Consider the following 20,793-nt stretch of genomic DNA (forward strand, 5'->3'; position numbering starts at 1 on the left):
GTTTGTAATTAACATGGCTTTGTAATAGTTCTTAAAATGAGGCAAGGAAAGTTTCTTCTTATGGTGTTCTTTTACGAGTGCCTTAGATATTCTTAGCCCTTTATGCTAGCATAAAATTTAGCATTAGCATCAAATTCTACCAAATGAAACCTACCAGAATTTACTGGGAACAACTTGACTTTTTAGGTCAACTTAAGAAGAACTGACATCTTTATGGAATCGAGCCTTCTTATTCATGAGCATAAAATATCCCTTTATGTTTTCTTTAATTTCTTTAAATAACATTTTATAATTTTCTGCTTAAAAGTCTTACATATTGTTAGATATAGATTTCTTTCTATGTGCTATTATAAATGACGTATATTTTATTACATTTTCTAACCATTGATTGCTGGTGAATACAAATGTAATTATTTTGGCATATTAACTTTTTTGCACAAGATTTGTGCTAAATTATTTTGTTAATTCTAATAAATTATTCATAGGTTCTTTTGACTTTTCTGGGTAACTAATCCTATCATCTGGGAATATTAACAGTATTAAGTGTTTCCTTCCTAATTTTTTAAAAAATATTTTTATTGAGATATCTTCATGCATATACAGTCCATCTAAAGTATATAATCAATGGCTCACAATATCATCATATATTGTATATTCATCACCATGGTCATTTTTAGAACATTTGCATCACTCTAGAAAAAAAACTAAAAAAGGAAAAATAAAAATATAAAGCCAAAAGGAAAAAAATAAAATTTATAAATAAAAATATTTATAAATTCATAATCCCATACTGCTTACCTTTCCCTCTCATTGACCACTAGTACTTCAATCTACCCAATTTTTTTATCCCTTATCTGTCCCCCATTATTTATCTATTTTTGTCATTATTTTTGTACTCATATGTACATTCCCTGGGTGAAAATAGCATCAGACCCAAGGTTTTCACAATCACATGGTTACTTTGTAAAAGCTATATAGTTATGCAATCATCTTCAAGAATCAAGGCTACTGGAGTATAGTTCAATAGTTTCAGGTACTTCTCTTCCGTCACTATAATACACCATAAACTAAAAAGGGATATTTATATAATGCATAAGAATAAACTCCAGGATAACCTCTGGACTCTGAAATCTCCCAGCCACTGAAACTTTATTGTGTCTCATTTCTCTCTTCCCCCTTTTAGTTCAGAAGGCTTTCTCAATCCCATGAGGCTGGGTTCCAGCCCATCCTGGGAGTCCTGTCCCACACTGCAGGGAGATTTACACCCCTGAGTGTCATGGTCCACATAGAAGGAGGGGCAGTGAGTTTACCTGCCAAGTTGGCTTAGAGAGAAAGGCCACATCTGAGTAACAAAACAGGTTCTCTGGGGTGACTCTTAGGCATAATTATAAGTAGACTTATCTTCTCCTTTGCAGGAATAAGCTTCATAGGAGCAAGCCCCAAGATCAGCAGTTCAGGATATTGAAATGGTTGACGTCACTGCCTGTGAGAACATCAAAAATTCTCCAGATGAAGAAGTTTAAGATTTTCTCCTTTCTCCCCAGTCCCCCAAGGAGATTTTGCAACTTCTTTCTTATTGTCTGCCCAAATTACTCTGAGATGTTCGGGGCATCACACTAACTTGTACAAACCAACAAAATCTCACACCCTATCCAAGTTTCCATGTAAGTATAGTGTTCAACTGAACTGACCATACAAGTTAAATTAGATAATGCACTACCCAAAATATAAATTTTGGGCCAAATAAACATCTCTCACTTTGGTCTCACACAGAGGTTCAAGTTTAAAATATGGACCATATCATCCTTTACCCCATATTCTTAGTCCTAACCAGATCAGCTTTATTCATATCTCTAGTCAAAGTCTGACCCCTTTTTTCAACTTTTTTAACAGTCACTCTATGTATGTATGCATGAAAGTAATGCTGACTTTCATAGCTTCAGAGCTTAGTTCCAAGTCTCAGGGGCCTTGGCTGATCTTGACTGGACTTTTTCACATGTCTGGAGGTTGCTTGGTTGTTAACAAGCGTAGGAGCACTAGACTGGCCTCAGCTGAGATACCTGGAAGAACTTAGGTCTCCTGTAGAGATCTACTGTTATCTATCAGGCTATCCTTGGCATGTTTACTTGCTGATGTCGGAGGCACAAGACTGCAAGTGGAAACATGGGAGATCTCTTGAGTCCATGGCTCAGAACTGGTATACAGAGTCTTTTACCACATTCTATTGGCCAAATTAGGACACAGAGCCAAGCTCAGATTCAAGGATGGAGAATAGACTCAGTCTCTTTTGTGAGATTACGGCAATGCCACACAGCAAAAGACATGGTACAGGGAAGACTGAAGAATTGGTACCATAAATACAATCACTTTACTACATGTGTATTTTTGAAAGTTACCTTAACTCCAAACCATAACAGGAGGGTGGTAGCTTAAATCATGTACTCCAGAAAAACATATTCTTAATCTTAATCGAGTCCTGTTGCTGTGAACCAGCTGTAAGTGGGACTTTTTAAAGATGCTATTTTTTAGTTAAAGTGTGGACAATTTAATCACATTAGACTTTAATCTGGATTACTGGAGTTTTATAAGCTCAAAGAAATTTCTCACCCAGGGGGAGAAAGCCAGGAAGAAAAAAGAGATGTTACCACATGCAACATCATGTGATAGAAAAGCCAAGGATCCAAGGATGGCCAGCATCTAGCACTAGAACACCACCGTCTTCAGGGAGAAAACACTGCCTTGCTGATGCCTCAGTTGTGGACTTCTCTTAGCCTCAAAACCATGAGCAAAGAAATTCCCATTGTATGTACTTGTTTTAGCAGCTGGCAAATTAATACAAACAAGGAACAAATAAATACATATACAAATATGTTTTCCCTAATTTAAAAAAGTATGGAGACATATTGCATGTTTTTATTTAGAAGAGGTGGAGTACTGCACGGTGTGATTGCATAAATTTGAATTTTATCTCTTCCATTTATTAGTCTGAGAGTATATCTTTAAAATGGGGATAATAATACCCATACTATGAAGTTGCTGTAGGGTAATAAGAGTAATACAAATGAAGTGCTTGGCATAATGTTTAGCTTATGGTAAGCATTCAATAAGTAGTAGCCAGTATTACTAGCTATTGTTATACATCCCATTGGGGAGTGTATGAGAACAGGAGAATTCCTAGTATTCTGTATGAAATGACTTACAAATGCTTCACTACTTTAAACAGTCATGAATGTATTTAAGACATTTTCCTCAAAATATACATGCTGTTGATGAAAGTACCACCACCAATCGCCGGCCCCCAGCATATTTATTTATCATCCCAGCATATTTACTCAGTCTAAAGTGATTAAAAACAAACCATCTCCTGAAATAAGAATAAGACTGGCATTTGCTATAATAAAGTTCTGTGATTTATTAAAATTATAAATTATTAACCTTTAATAATAATCTATTGATTAGTACAGTTACATTCAAAACATTACTTTGAAGGATCCCAGATTGAGACTCACCTCACAATCTGAAAAACATTACTGCAGGATACTCCTTCATGTGGAAATATTAGGTGGCTCTGTCAAAGAACATGAACTACTTCTGAAGACAAAATATTCCTGAAATTATAATGTAAGTCAGTGGGAGGTTGTGAGCAGTCACTAATCAGAACATCGCTTTCCAATACCTTGGCTGAAGTTGCTCTTTTCCGTTATGGGATTAGTTTACATAAACAAGAAAAACTGGAAAGAAAGAAAAGAGGGGGTGATAGTGGGAGAACAGGAGGAAGGGAGGGAGCAGGAGAGGAAAGAAAGGGAAGGAAGGAGGGAGAGAAGAAAGGAAGGAAATTATTGTACTTCAGCATTGGAAGATTGTCTTCCTTTTATTATTATTACTACTATTATTATTTATTTTATTTTTTTTACATGGGCAGGCACTGGGAATTGAACCCGGGTCCTCTGGCATGGCAGGCCAGCATTCTTGCCTGCTGAGCCACTGTGGCCCGACCTATTATTATTTTTTAATTCATGGTTATCTTTGATTTATTTGGACCATTCCTCTTCACACAAATTTTAGGATCTGCTTGGCTTGTTCCAAAACCAACTACAATGTCAAACAATTGTTCACTGGAATTGTATTAACTTGGGGAGAATTTAGAACTTTTTGATATTGAAGCTTCCCATCCATCAGCATAGCTATCCAATTTATCTCTTTTTTTAAAAGATCGGCTTACTATTTATTAAAATTTTCTCCATAATGTTCTTGCACATTTTTTTGTTAAATTTTGCTTTGTTATTTCATCAACTGTATTACTATTTTAAAAGATCTTTTCCGCAAAGTTACATAGCCCAATTGGTTATTTTTGGTAGAAAGTAAATGCAAACTAGCTGACTTTTCAGTCAATACAGTAACTTCTCTGAATACTCTCCTCTACATTCGAGGCAGTTAATCTAAACCAGAAATGACAATAATTTTGTTTCTTTATACTCTTTATAATACTCTATTCTCTTTTCCTTTTTATTATGACATTGTCTAAGACCTCTCATGAAATGTTGACTCACATTGGAAATGATAGTTATCCTTGTTTGTTCTTTCTTTCTTTATTTATTTTTATTTTTATTTTTTTAACTCTCTCAGCCACTGATAACTTATTTTTTTATTAATTAAAAAAATTAACAAACAAAACATTTAGAAATCATTCCATTCTACATATGTAATCAGTAATTCTTAATATCATCACATAGTTGCATATTCATCATTTCTTAGTACATTTGCATCGATTTAGAAAAAGAAATAAAAAGACAACAGAAAAAGAAATAAAATGATAATAGAGAAAAAAAAACTATACGTACCATACCCCTTACCCCTCGCTTTCATTTACCACTATTTCAAACTGAATTTATTTTAACATTTGTTCCACCTATTATTTATTTTTATTCCATATGTTCTACTCTTCTGTTGATATAGTAGCTAAAAGGAGCATGAGACATAAGGTTTTCACATTCACAGAATCTCATTGTGAAAGCTATATCATTGTTCAATCATCATCAAGAAACATGGCTACTGGAACACAGCTCTACATTTTCAGGCAGTTCCCTCCAGCCTCTCCATTACATCTTGAACAACAAGGTGATATCTACTTAATGCATAAGAATAACCTCCAGGATAACCTCTCGACTCTGTTTGGAATCTCTCAGCCATTGACACTTTGCCTCATTTTACTCTTCCCCCTTTTGGTCGAGAAGTTTCTCTCAGTCTCTTGATGTTAATTCTCAGCTCATTCTAGGGTTTTTCTCAGTCCTTTAATGCTGAGTTTCAGCTCATTCCAAGATCTTTGTCCCACATTGCCAGGAAGGTCCACACCCCTGGGAGTCATGTCCCATGCAGAGAGGGGGAGGGTGGTGAGACTGCTCATCATATTGGCTGGAGAGAGAGGTCACATCTGAGCAACAAAAGAGGCTCTCTTGGGGGTGACTCTTAGGCCTCAATTTTAAGTAGACTTGACCTATCCTTTGTGGGGTTAAGTTTCATGTGAACAAACCCCAAGACTGGGGGCTCAGTGTTCTTTATTTTAATCAAACTGTTGTTCTAGGGTTGGTAAATACATATTTATCAGTTTAAGTTTTGATCTACTTATAATTTGTGGAAAACATTTTATTTGTCTATTATGAATGAGTATTAATATTTTCTCTTTATTGGAAGGCATCCTCTTTTAATCTGTCATTGTGATGAACAATTTGGTAGCCTTTCTGAAAACGTGGATATTTTTGTATTGTTGGGATATGTCTTAGTTGATTGTAATGCATATTTATTAAACATCTCTGGATTTAAATTGTAAATATTTTATTTAGCAATTTTCTTCAATATCCATATGTTTCAGTTTCCTAGGCTGCTTAAAGCAGTTACCATGAAATGGGTTGGCTTAAACAATGAGAATTTATTAGCTTACAGTTTGAGGTCATAAAAGCATCCAAATCAAGGCATCATCAAGGTGATGCTTTCTTCCCAAACCCCAGTTGCCAGTAATTCTTGGTTGCTCTGCCATGTGGCAAGGCACCTGCCAGTCTGCTGATCTCTTTCTTCTCTTAGGGGTTTCTTTGCTCTCAGTTTCTTGCTTCCAAGAATTTTTTCCTCTCTCTCACTGTTTGCATTCATTCCATTTATGATAAACTCCAGCAACGGGATTAAGACTCATCCTGAATGAGATGGGTCACACCTTAACTGAAGTAGCCTCATCAAAAGATCCTACTAATCCATTCATATGGTTTACACCCATATGAATGGATTAGCTTTAAGAACATGTTTTCCTGTGGTACATACAGTTTCAAACCACCACCCCATATATAAAGTTTGTCTACTTTTTTCTTTACTGTCCTCATTTGATTTGTCAATTTCAAGTGTATATCCTCATAGAATGATTTGGAGAGTTTTTTCTTGAATAGTTCACATAAAGTAGAAATTACTGTTTCTTGAAGCTTAGTAAAATTCCCATCTGGTCCCAGTATCTCTTTCACCATAATCAGAAACAGTCATACGTTTCTGACTGTTGATTTCATTTATTTAATGATTATAAGTATATTCAGATTTTCTATTTTTTAATTTCTTACTTTCCCTATTTATGTCTTGCATTAGTATGGGGCATTTATTTCAACTGATGAACCAATATACATTATTATTAGTTAAAATCCATTCTTTACATCAGGACTCACTTGTGTTGTATAGTTCTATGAGTTTTGATGAATACTTAATGTCATGCATTCACCATTACTGTATCATATAGAATAGTTTCACTGACCTAAAAATTCCCTGTTCTCTATTCGTCCAGCACCCTCTCCTTCAAGCCCCTGGCAATGTAGATCTTTATGCTGTCTCTATTGTTTTGCCTTTTCAAGAATGTCATAAAGTTGGAATCATATAGTATGTAGCAATCTTTCATTAAGCAATATGCATTTAACATTCCTCCATGCTTTTTGTATGTAGATACCTTGTTTCATTTTTACTGCTAAACAATATCCCATTGTATGAATGTACTACAGTATGTCTATCCATTCACCCATTGAAGGACATCTTGGTTGCTGCCAGTTTGGGGCAATTATGAATAAAGTTGCAGGATTTGCTTGGACATAAATGTTCAAGTATTTGGAAAATTACCTAGAAGCATCATTGTTGCATATGGTAAGACTATGTTCAGATTTTTAAGAAACTGTCAAACTGTCTTCCAGAGTGGCTATACCATTTTGCATCTCCACCAGTAATGAAAGAGCAGTCCTGTTGCTACCATCTTTGCCAGCAAATAGTATAAGTGCTTTGGATTTAAGCCATTCTTATAGGTATGTAGTATTATTTCTCATTGTTTTAATTTAATGACATGCAATGTTGAGCATTCTTTCATATGTTTTTTTTTTTTTTGCCATCTGTATATCTTCTTTGATGAAGTGTCTATGTGGGCCCTTTGTTCACTTTTTAATTGGGATTTTTTTTACTTCTTGAAATTTAAGTGTCCTTCCTATGCTTTGGATACAAGCTCTTTATCAAATATATGATTTGCAAATATTTTCTCTCAAACTGTTGCTTTTCTTGTCGGTCCAGTTATGGTTGGCAATATCTGTAGTCTTTTGGAAACTTGACTAGTACATATCTATAATATGACAAACTTTTTAATGCAGTCATTGTAAGTGTAATTGGCATTACATTTATTCATAAAATAAGGTTGATAATAAAGTTGTTCATACAATGAAAAAATTCAAGAATACCTTTTGCAGAGTAGAATTTTTTTTAAATTTTAGTGAAGTATATCTTTCTGACTTTTTTTTGTCTTCATGAATTATGCTTTTGGCATTGTTTTTAAAAACATCATCAAACTCATGTACATCTTTTTTTTTTGTCAATATTTTGGGACTTTCTGCATAGACAAACATACCATCTACAAACAAAGACAGTTTTACCTATTCCTTTCCAATATGTTTACTTTAAATTTCCTTTACTTGTGTTATTGCATTAGCTAGGATTTCCAGTATAATGTTGATTAGGAGTAGTGAGAGGAGGAGTCTTTTTCTTGTTCCTGATCTTAGGAGGAAAATATCTAGTTATTCAATATTAAGTATAATGTTGGCTGTGGGGTTTTTTTTGGATGTTCTTTATCAAGTTGAAGAAGTCCTCTTCTATTTTCAGTGTGCTGAGAGTTTTATCACAAATAGGTATTGGATTTTATTAAATGCTTTATCTGCATCAGTTGATACGATCATATACTTTTTCTTCTTTAGCCTGCTGATGTGATGAATTACATTAAAAGATTTTCAAATGTTGAACCAGCCTTGCATACCTGGTGTAGTGAATACAAACAATATAGGGGCTTTTTTCTTTCTTTCTTTCTTTTTTTTACAACATCTTTATGTCTCAGCATCCCTAAGGTTGGTAAAACCATAAAGGGCTTTGCATTTTCATTATACTTCCTCATCTTAGACCCTACTGTTAGGTCCCTCAGTAACCAGCCCTGACATCTGATTATACAAGATAAACACTTCTCCTTCTTCTCCCTCCATCCTACCTAGTTTTCTTCTACTTCAAAAGTTATATACAATTGTTCTCCCCAATCCTCACTCTTGCTTGACTAACTGCTACAGCCCCTCTCCTGCAGAATTTAAAGGCATAGTCCTCAGGTGCACTGTTCACCTCTCGCTCCCAGCCTGCTTTGTTGAGCCAATATTCCTGATGTGTTCTCCTGTGTGACCCCATGAGACATGCCACTCTTCTTTGTTCTAGGACCTGCGAGTACTAATGCACTTTTCTTTAATACATCTCCTGTCCTTGCTGCTTCTGATTTTATATAAAGAAATTTTATATAAAGAAATATTTATATAAAGAAATATATAACCAAGTATAAATCTCACTTGGTTATATTGTATAATTTGCTTCAACAGTTTCAGATTTAGTTTGCTAATATTTTGTTGATGTTTTTGTATCTATGTTCTTGAGAGACTTTGGTTTTACTATTAGTGTGATGCTATGATTTAAGAAGTATTCACTCTGCTTCTATTTTCTGGAAGATATTGTAGAGAATAGGATTTATTTCTTCTTCAAATGTTTTGTAGAAATCAGCTGGGCCTGATGCTTCCTGTTTTGGAAGGTTATTACTAATTACTGGCCTAATCATACGATCTGTCTGAGTTTGGTAGATTGTCTTTCAAGGAATTTGTCTATTTCTCTAATTTATCAAAATTGTGAGCTTGGAGCTCTTCATAATATTCTTTCATTATCCTTTTAATGTCCGTGGGATCGATAGTGATGGGACCTCTCCATTAGTGATTGTACTCATTTCTGTCTTCTCTGTTTTTTTTTCCTGGTTAAGCAGAGTAAGTGTTTTTCAATTTCACTGTTCCTTTTTCAAAAAACCAACTTTTAGTTTCATTGATTTTCTCTATTATTTTTCTGTTTTCAATGTCACGGATTTCTGCTCTAATATGTATTATTTCTTTTCTTCTGATTACTTTGGATTTATTTCTTCTTTTTTTTTTTTTTGCAGTTCCTTAAAGTGGAGTTTATTGATTTTAGATATTTCCTCTTTTCTAAAATTTGCTTTCAATGCTATACATTTCCCTCTCCATTCTTTTCGCTGATTTTCGTGTTTCAGTAAGTTGTATTCTCATTTTCATTTACTTAAAAACATTTAAAAATTTTTCCTCAGACGTCTTTGGCCCATATGTTATTTCTAAGTTTGTTGTTTAATATCCGAATATTCTGGTATTTCCACCTGTTTTTCTGTTATCGGTTTCTGGTTTTATTCCATTGTGGTCTGAGAGCATGCACTGCATAATTTCCATTCGTTTAAATTGGTGGAGTTGTGTTTTATGACTCAGCATGGGGTCTAACTTGGTGACTATTCTTTGGGAACATGGGAAGAATATGTATTCTGTCATTGTTGAAGGAAATATCTATAAATTTCAACTAGGTCCAGGTGATCCATGGTGCTTTTGCGTTCCGCTGTAACCTTCTTGATTTCCTGCCTGCTGTATCTGTGAATTACTGACAGAGGGGTGTTCAAGTCTCCAACCATCATAGTGGATTTGTCTTTTTCTCCTTGCAGTTCTATCAGCTTTTGCCTTGTGTATTTTGATGCTGTGCTGTTAGGTATGAGCACACAGGGCTTTTCTTCTTGGAGAATTGACTTCATCATTATAAAATGCATATCATTATCCCTGATCATTTTCCTTGCCCAGAAATCTGTTTTGTCGGAACTTAATTAATAGATTTCATCTTGATTTTATTTAGTATTAGCACGATATATACTTTTCATCCTTTTAATCTGTTACTTTTAATCTCTCTGTGTTTTTATACTTAAAATGAGTTTCTTGTAGTCATCATAAAATTGGTTTTAACCATCCTGATTGTCTCTTTTTTTAAATTGGTGTATTTAAACCACTCACATATAAAGTGGTCCTTATAGTTGGGTTAATATCTACCATGTTTGTTACTGTTTTCTATTTGTTATCCTTGTTCTATGTTTCTATTTTAGTCTTCCACTCTTTTTCTGCCTTTTCTGGTTTCAGTTAAATATTTTATAGGATCCCATTTTCTCTCCTTTCATAATATATCATTGTTACTTCTTTTATAAATTCTTTTAGTGCTGCCCTAGAGTTTGCAGTATACTTTTTTAGCTTAATTGAAGTCCACTTTCAGATAACACTCTGCCACTTCATGGGTAATGCAAGTACCTCAGAGTATTCTCAATTCCTCCCTCCTATCCTTGGTGATTTTGCTGTCATTCGTTTCACTTACCCATAAATTATAATCATCATTATATTTTTGCTATTTCATTTTATGATTGCTTTAATTTTCATGCATTAAATTCTGAAATATAGGCAGAAATAACTAAGATGTGGAGAACATAGCCATAATAGTATAAATGAAATTTTTTACAAGCGGCAGCCAGCAGCATGGAATCTCCAGGGCACCTAGATAAATGACTCAACTTTACAATTTCAGAAAGGTAAAAATAATCAGAAACAGTTAATATTATGTAGGATCCTTGTAAAAAAATAGCCATCGAAGTAAAACTATAATAAACAAAACAAAATATTAGACAGCATTGTAGTCAATACTTATATAAATGTTTACTATATGATAATTCATGGAATAGTTAAGACAGTAATCCATATTTCCACCTTCTTGTTAAAAAAAGTTGTATAAATAAGTCAAGGCACTTATACTGTGGGGTTTATGACTTGGCTATGCCCCCGCCTTCCACACCCGACAGGTGTAGCAATTAACATTAGCCGACTGCATTGATAGTTCTGGCTAATTATCAATGAGCGGAATACATAAAGGACATTATACTGTAAGTTCAAAGCATAGTCTGTCATTGGGTAAGAAAAATGCTCACTAAGTTTTTTCACCTAATACAATAAAAAGGCAATGTGATTGCATTGGAGATTAATGATGGCTATTCCAGGAAGGTGTCTGGAGCGTTCTGAAATTTCTTGACATTGTGTGATGAAAATGGACTAGAGTGGATTCCTATTCTACAAACTCTTCTATGGATGGCTTATCAGCACTCAATACTGTTTCACAAGCACTTTCCAATTATAAAGGCCACATAACACTTTTGCTTCTTATCTACTCTGCAGTGGAAGACTTGCTCTGGAGTTTGATACTTTAAAATGCTTTACATTTCTGTTTAGTGCTAGGTTTATGGTTATTACTACAATTTACATGAGTTTTCTGTAGAAAATAATGCAGGTGAAGCACAAGCACGTGATGCCTTGCAGGGCTTTTAATCAGTCTTTCTTCCTGTGCCGATCAATTGCTAATGAGGGTATACAATTACTCTCCTCAGAGTGTATATGGAAATAGCATTAAATGAAGAGAGCTTGATATGGCCACCTGTTTATAAGTGTGTATTATTCATGAGAACTGTTTTGTTGGCATCAGTTGCTGCTGCAGCAGAGATTCTCAACAGAGATCTTAGTTCCTTTTTATTGGGTTGCATTGCAGTACGATCTTTGTGTGCATTGGAAGAATCCAGTGTTTTCTTCTGCAGAAAGCAATGCGAGAAGACAGCAAAATCTTTAATAATTTAAGTTTCACGAGAATAGCAGATGCCTTAGTGATATAAAAAGAAAAATCAACGTTTCCTTTAATCAAACAGATATTATTGTTGCGGAATCTTGCTTGTTCTAAACACGTCAGTGCTTTTACTTGATCTAAAGTAGAAGATTTACCGAAGTGGGAGAACAAATACTTTTCTTGATCAGAACTATCAAGCATGATGGATAGAACAATTAAAAATAAATATTTATTCAACCAACAAAGGTAGCTTTTATACAATACTGAAACAATGAGGAACCTAATGATCAAAAAAGATACTCCTTTCTGTATGATTTTTCTGTAAACCTACATACAACCTCTCTAATAAAAAGGCATCCCTGCCTCATTTTGCACTATATTGTGTAGTTTATAATAATTTTCCTTCCAATTAAGTTATTTTTAAGAATCTCAGAGACATTTATACTGAGCAAAAAGTAAATGTTAATATAGGGTTTTTAATAATAACATATGGTTGATAAAGTGTCAATTATAATGGGACATTATAGCAGACAGCCATGCTCTCTATTGAACTACTGTATAACAATGATTCAGCTTTCACTTCTAATGAATATATTATTTTAATTGTGTAGATTTTGTTTTTAAGATTGAGACCTTTACCTGGATATTTTGGGAAGAGGTTTGAGACATCAGTTCAGTATCTCTCAGATGTTCTTATTTTTCCTGATAGCCTAGTTAAAAAGGACAAAATCTGATCTAAATATTTTCTGCTACTTTATAATGATCTGAACCAGTCTATTCTAACTTGTTCCTTACCATTCATTGATTGTTGATGTCACTTGTTTCATAACAGATGGGTCATCCAGTGCCTTTTTTCATTGGAAACAGTTTTCAGTGGAAAAGTGTTGAAAAGCATTGAATTTATTTACTTGGGTGAGCTTTAACTGAAAAAGGTTGTGAAATATAATATTTATTCCAGAAAGCCATGTGTCTAGCCAAGAATCAGAAATTCTATTATTATAGAATGGATTTTTTTTTTTTTTTTGGAAATCAATTATACCATACTTATAATCTTCTTAATAATGAGACTTAGTTAGAAAATAAGCCTTTGTCCTCTCTAAAGCTTACAATTCCTGAAAGCAATATATTGAACCATTTAAACTGCTATGCGTTGAATTGTCTGCAGTTTTGTCTCCCAGGGTGACAGTTTGATGCTGATTTGGGAAGGAGGGTGCTAGCTCTGTCTCTGCTACATAATAGGAAATTTTGAAAGCATTAAGACTTGGTACTCTAGGTGATGGGTATTGAAATTCTCAGCTTGGGCTCTGGCAACAAAGAGGCAATTTTTGTGACCAGAAAATCCAGACAATTGGGAGTTGAAAAGCAAGAGAGGAAAAAAATTGGGCTGACACTTGTGAAAATACTGCTGCACCCTTACAGCGTGCATACTGTGGGTGGGCTGTCAAAGTCCAGATGAAGCTCTACGCTCTCCACTGGTCCTTGGTGGTATCAATTTAGTGCCTGCCATACCTTTCATTTCCATTGATAATTTGGGTTGTAGTATGTAGTACCTTTAATTGCTTTTTATATCAATTTTTGCTCATGATCTGTTGACCTACCTAGGTGATAATTCCTGTAGGTATACAACCTGGTACCAAGAAAAGACTGATTTGTTGGCTATATATAGGACATTCTTAGGAGATCCCAGATATAAATTTAAGGTCCTCTGAACAAGGCTTATTTTTGGCAATCATTTGGGGGTGGGGTATTATGCCATATGAATTATAATACCAAAAATAAAATGTGACCATATTTTGAGATATTAATATCAATTCATATTTTTCACCCTGTATTATACCCTTTTCTTCCTCACTCCCCCACTTTTGAAACATTCAGGAGATAACCAGCTTCTCCTTCCTAGACTCAAGCAAGTTATGTGACAACATAGAAAAGCAAGATAGCCCATAAGTACTCTGAACTTTGTTTTAAAATAGCCTAGACTTAGGAAAACTTAGAGGGTTTAGGTAAGTTTCAAGATATAAACCAAATATTTTGAAAAACTGAGGGTATAGGGGATGTTCTCCTCTTTAGACTAAAAAGAGATTCTCCCTGGTTAAGAAGGAAGAGAGGGCTGCTTATTTCTTGGCAGTGCCATGGGAGAGGTAGAAAGACCTGAGAACAAGTCATTTAAAAAATTCCCGTCATATATGTCACCTATTCCCAAATTTATTTTGCCCAGCCTCTTATCTCCTATTCTATGTGTCCTCAAAGCTATATATCCTTTTACTGTTTTGAGCAATTCTGTGGTGCTTCCAAACTTTTGCAGCATTCTCAACAAAATAAAAGTATCATAGTGTTCTGGTTTGCTAGCTGCCGGAATGCAACCCACCAGAGACGGATTGGCTTTTAATAAAAGGGGATTTATTTTGTGAGTTCTTCAGAGGAAAGGCAGCTCATTTTCTTCTGAGTTTCTTTCTTACATGGGAAGACAGAGGATGGTCTCTGCTGGCCTTTTCTCCAGGCCTCTGGGTTCCAACAACTTTCCCCGGGGTGATTTCTCTCTGCATCTCCAAAGGCCTGGGCTGAGCTGTGAATGCTGAGATGAGGTATGCTGAGTTGCTTGGACTGTGCTATGTTGAGCTCTATCATTTAAGCACCAGCCAATTAATGCAAATGTCATTCATTGCAGCAGGCACACCTCCTAGCCGACTGCAGATGTAATGAGCAAAAGATGAGGTTCACGTACCATTGACTCGTGTCCACAGCAACAAAACTAGGTGCCTTCACCTGGCCAAGTTGACAACTGAATCTAACTACCACACAAAGTATATACCTATACTAAATAGTTTTTCCTTCCTTCCTTCTTTCCTTCTTTTCTTCCTTCCTTCATTCCTTTTGATTTTAACAGAAAGGAATAATATTTAAGCTTATTATGGGGGAAAATCCTATAGGAGATAGACTTTGAGTTTTTCAATTTCAAAAACTACACAAAGCTGAAAGTTTGGCTGGTATAATGAGTGTGGTTGACTGAATTATGTACCCCCCAGAACGCATGCTTGTAATCATAATGTGCATCTCTTTGAGTGTGAGCTCACTGTAAATAGGACCTTTTGTAGATGTTATTTTTAGGTTAGGTGTGTTCCAAAAGAATGAGGGTGGAACTTAATGAGGATCACTGGAGGCCTTTATAGAGAACCCAGGAGGCACAGAAGTGAGAAAGAAGAGGACATCACCACATGGCAGGAGGCAAAATACAAGACAAGACCCCAACCATTTTCAGAACCAGAATACTAGTCTTGGAGGAGAAAATATTGTGCTGCTAATACCTTGACTGGACTTCTCGCCCCCAAACCAGGAGCCAATAAATGCTTGTGTTTAAGCCAACCCATGTGTGGTATTTGTCATAGATACACTACTTTTATGGGAAATAGAAATTAAACTCCAAGGGCATAATTTGAAGACAGTTGAGCAAAGAGGTTTTATAAAGGCATGAGAAAAGTTTAAGGATAAATAGACATGAAGGGATGAGGAGAGGGAAGATGTTCCCTAGAGGTTGGATACAGTTGTAAGAAAGTTTTTAGAGAATTTGTAGCCATAGGTGGAGAGTGGCAACCAAACCCAGAGACCCGGCAGAGGGCAAACATTTCTGCTGCTTCACTGTGCCCAAACCCAACCAGAAACTAGATGTCAAAAGAACTCATTGAAACAGTTCTGTCAGGAAGAAGGGAAGATATGCTGGCCATTCATGGTTACAAACACATTCATTTCTACCAAATTTGATTTATTCATGGATCCTGTTGTCCAATAGGACTTACTGTGATGATGCAGATGTAATAAATCTGTTGTCAAAGAGGACACACACAGGTACGAGCTGGGCACTTAGACTTGGCTACTGAGATTTATAAACTAAATTTGAAATTATATTTAATTTTCCTTTCTTTAATTTAAAAAACCACATGTACCTAGTGGCTAATATATTTGGACAGTAGAGAGTTAAAAAATTATTTTTCATACTTTGATGTACATCAGAATTACCTGGAGGGTTTGTTGAAACACACATTTAGGGGTCTCATCCCTTTAGTGCTTGAGTCTGTGGTTGGGCCACTGAATTTGCATTTCTGAGAAGTTTCCAGGTGACTCTGATACTACTGGGTCCAAGGAACACATCCTGAGAACCATTGCTCCAGAGCCATGATTTGTCATGCAAACTTATTTTTAAATTTTGGTTGCCTAATTCAGCTTTTATTACCATTTAGCTACACTTTTTTAAATAATGATAATCTTAGATAGCCTGGGTTTAGTGACATTATAATTCTCTGCTAATTATAATGTTTAGCATATATTTATATACTTACCCAATTTAACTGATGCTTCATTTATGTGACATTGAGATATTCCACATAGATTAACTTTCTCTTCAACAGTTCTAATATGCCTTTCAGAAATATTTCAGGAGATTTCTGATAGGGACAAAATAGTATAGACTATATATATGTCTATATCTGCTTGATAATTATTTAGCTCAAAGTTGGGTATACCAGTGCTCAGTAAATGCTATTACCATTATCTGTAAAGACATTTCAAATTGCATTATATTTTTGAGTGAAATATAAAGAACACGTTAATGAAACAAAAATTGATAGTAAACCAATAAATTTATTTTTAGCATTATTTCCCACAAAGCAAATTCTAATAATACTGAGATAGATCTAGTATAATTGTAATTATGATTGTGATAAGAGAAATGCTTTTTACATTTTGTCAATGCATGAAAGGTCTGAAATGTCTATTACTATTTATTTTATAAAGAAGGCACAAGTTTCAGTTTAGAATTTGAAGTCTGAATCAATAAGCTTTAATGGGAGGCTCATGATTGAAAATTCATATTTGCAAAACTTCCACAGGATTTATCAAAGAAGAAAAAAAAAACCAAAGTTTAGTGTGGTTAACAAGTTGTATTTATTATTTTTTCTGGTGTCTAAAAGTGGAATATATTTAAAGACTTTGTTAAAAAATAATTATGTACAGAGTTTTGGGAAGTGTAGTTGCAAACATGGATTACAAGAAATAATTAAAATTTTCAAACTGAAATTGGTTTGTGGTCTTTAGGAAATTTACAGAAGCCAGTTATAACTCGGTTCAGCATCTGACGCCATTCCCACATTATAGCATTCCCAAGAAATAGAAAACTGAGAAGCTTAGATAAAGCACCAGCTGTCACCATGTCACCCAGTTAATATTGATTCCTCACTGGTTCCCATCACAAGGATGGAGAATGGGAGGAGAAAAGGAAGGAGCACTTAGATAAAGAAACAGGATCCTGAAATTACATTTTCTTAGGGGCTCCCCTAAAGGCATCTTGGTCAGGTTATTGGATTTCTGAGGAGCAGAAAAAGTTAGATTATACTAGTTAAGGCTCAAGATCATGCATTCATAATAAAATACAATTACTGATACTGAAATGATATTGAATGTCATACAACATATTTAAAGCTTGACATTTAAGTCAACAATATACACATTTCCTTCTTGAATCTTTCAAGATTTGTGGGGCACATTTTAATCAGTCTTGAAACAAACAGAATAAACATCAGAATCTCAAACTACATGGTTGTAAGTGACAATATTTATATGAATAGGTCAAAAAAACTATCTGTGCCTATCTTTTAAAAACAGTTTCAACAGCGAAATTTAATGTTTGGACTTCAAAGATTTTCAAATAAAAAACATTTTCCAGAATAGCTATGAATATGATGAGATAAAAAACAAGCCCCAAACACTTGGAAATATGACTAGGTGAGAATGAAACTTGTATGCACTAATGTTATAAAACATCATCATCAACAACAAGGACTTTCAATTCCTAAACTACTGTCCTCACAGTTTGAGTGATTTCTTTCTTTCTCTTACTTATAAAAAAAAAAATCAAGTACCATAAAAATACTTCTAAATGGCCAGAACCAATTATGAATCAAGACACAGTGAAATGCCTCATACATAACTGGCACATTTGACTCCTCTAATAAGCATTGACATGCATTTGCCAGACCTCACATACTCAATGTTACATTCTTGATAAATGGTAAAAACATATTAGTTTTATAGTAAGGTAAAGATTGAATTTATTTATATACTTTCTATTATAACATTTCAGTAAATGTATGCTTTAAAAAATGCAAATAGGAATACATGAAAATATAGGCTATAACTGTAGATCCCTTCATGCTTTTTTTCCTATGACTCCATCCAATTAAAGAGTTGGAACTTAGGGAACTAGCCAAAGAAATGATAAACCAGGAACCAGAGAAAATGAAAAGATATTTTCCAGTAGAAAAAAGAAAAAGAAACAAGAACTGAAAGAAAATACAAATAGGGCTCTAACCAAACTTTTTCAAACAGGGTTTTAGTGAGCTCTGTGATCAATCTCAAAGGCACTTTCTCTGGTGCTTCCTTTAAAAGCATTTTTCTATGCAAGTTCATGATACAATGGCCTGTAGCATTTCAGTATTTTTAAATATTGCTCCCCAGTAAGAATGTACCTGTTTTAAAAAAATGTAACCAAGTCCTATTAGCGGTGATTTAAAGCCCGTCGAGTTAAAATAAATGTAAAATATACAAGGAAGCTCCCTGGCTGCTAATCTCTACCATTACTTCCCCGATCCCCCAGAAGATACACATGCCTTACAAGCCATACAGAGATATGAGCCATACAGAGATATGAGCACATGTCAAATGGTAACTAGAACCCACTATAACTCACCGTAGTGGAATTTCGGAGGTTTGTTGTCTTTAGTTTAGACTGAATACATGAGATAGATAGGTTAAACTGAATATATGTGAGTAAAAAGTGATTTTGGCATGGAGTCTTGAGAACACATGCTTAACTTCCATAGATTGTAAACAATTGATCATTAAGTGAAATCTCTACTTTCTCTGACCTTTGCTTTTATTTCAGTTTTCAACTTTTAACATTTTCGTGATATGTAAGGAAGGTCAAGAAATGGTAAGTGAGATCAGATCTCGCTTTGAATTGTTCCCTTTTCCTCAATATTGACATGTTCCTCTGTACTTTGACCATCTCTGTCACCATCTATCATCTGGATATCTGACGTGTTTTTATCATTTCGTCTCAAGCGGTAACTTTTATAAGCACGCTGAATGATGGTTGCTGAGACTGCCTCTTGTTTTCGTTTTAGAGTAGTGGTAATTGGCTCATAGGTGATCTTAAAAGGGTTGGCTAACATAAACCCTGATTCTATCTCTGAAAGTACCTTTTCCATTCTTGCATCATTACCCAACACCCTCTTTGTAAAAGCCAATAAGATGTCAAGGCAATGAATTCGGTCCCCTACAGCCATGGGCAGATCCATGGCAATGAGCTGCCCTTTGTTTGGTTTTGCTATAAGAAGTGGAGGCTCAAGGGAGGCTGCAAAATCAGAAAGTTTGCTGGAGTCTATATATTGGGTCCTGTCAGGATCAAACCGCTTCCACACCTGAAAGAACTTCCTAAAATCATCTTCACTTAAGGACTTGGTTTTGTTTTTAGAAGCAATGTTGAAAATCTCCATGACCACAACAATGTACATATTGACAATGATGAGCCATGACATAAAGATGTAACTGACAAAGTAAATAATCCCAACATAGGGGTTACCACAATCTCCTCTAACTTGAGTGCCAGGGTTAATTTTATCAGGATCACAGTCAGACCACTTACTGTTGAAAATTGCATTGAGCATTCCATCCCAACCAGCAAATATAGTAACTTGAAAAAGGCAGAGCATGCTGCTGCCAAAGGTTTCAAAGTTGGACACATCATTAATTCCAGCTTCCTTCTTAACATAGGCAAAGCTGTACATTCCAAAGATGGCGTAGGTAAACATGACCAGGAAGATGAGAAGACTGAGGTTCAGCAATGCTGGGAGGGACAGCATCAAAGGAATCAGCAGATCATGGAACACCTTTGGTCCTTTCCCAGGGCGCAGGATATGGATGATCCGTGAGAGAAGAATCAATGGGACAAAAGAAGGAAGCCCAAGGTAGTATCCTGCAATCTCAGGTAGAAGTGTTCCTTAGAGTGGGAAAAGGTGAAGCAGGAAAGAATTTAGAATAATGTGAATTATTTTACATTCCATTGTTGTTTCTATAGGTTAAGATCATTTTATTAATCCCTCCTTTGTAACAGCACATTCTGAAAATTCAGGTTGCCCAAATTCTAACTGTGGATGTACAGGGTATCTAGAAGATTTGGAAAATAATTTTTCTGTACCATCATCTTAAGAGTATAATAGATTAAGTACTCCTGGAATCACAGGTGGCATGGATTCATAATGTAGGACAGCAGTCATGATTTTTTTTTTCTGATTTCTGTGGATCAGGGAATTCAGTTCAATACAACCTTTATTCAATGCCTAATAAAAGTGTCATCCAAATGCGCAAAGATGGATGACATACTGTCTGTCCTCTAGGATCTTATAATCTAGAGACTAGAGATAGACATTTTAGCTAATTACAATGTTAGACAGAAAAACTTAATTAGTAAATATAACCACAAAATATGTTTGGCAGTCAGTGATTAAAGGATTGCAATGAAGTTACATCAATTCATTTCACAGTATTTGGGCTTTTAAGAATTTTAAATGTGAATTGAATAAATGAGTCTCTGCCCTCATGGGACTTTTTTCTAACAGTGGTGGGTACACAAGGGAATGATGAGAATAAAGCAAAGATACAACTATAAAACAAGGTAAAATTATAATTTCC

The 20,793-nt window shown here is 34.9% G+C and overlaps 1 protein-coding gene across 1 annotated transcript in view; it reads right to left on the bottom strand.

Moving 5' to 3' along the window:
- Positions 1 to 16,666: 16,666 nt before the first annotated feature.
- Positions 16,667 to 20,793, bottom strand: part of SCN7A (sodium voltage-gated channel alpha subunit 7) — a 98,577-nt gene continuing 94,450 nt past the window's right edge. The window contains exon 25 of the mRNA XM_077154058.1: positions 16,667 to 20,101. Within this exon, the coding sequence (XP_077010173.1) occupies positions 19,044 to 20,101 (1,058 nt within the window). The 3' untranslated portion in view covers positions 16,667 to 19,043. The remainder of the gene's footprint in view (positions 20,102 to 20,793) is intronic.

This window comes from Tamandua tetradactyla, chromosome 3 (genome assembly GCF_023851605.1).
Source record: "Tamandua tetradactyla isolate mTamTet1 chromosome 3, mTamTet1.pri, whole genome shotgun sequence".
Taxonomy (NCBI): Eukaryota; Metazoa; Chordata; class Mammalia; order Pilosa; family Myrmecophagidae; genus Tamandua; species Tamandua tetradactyla.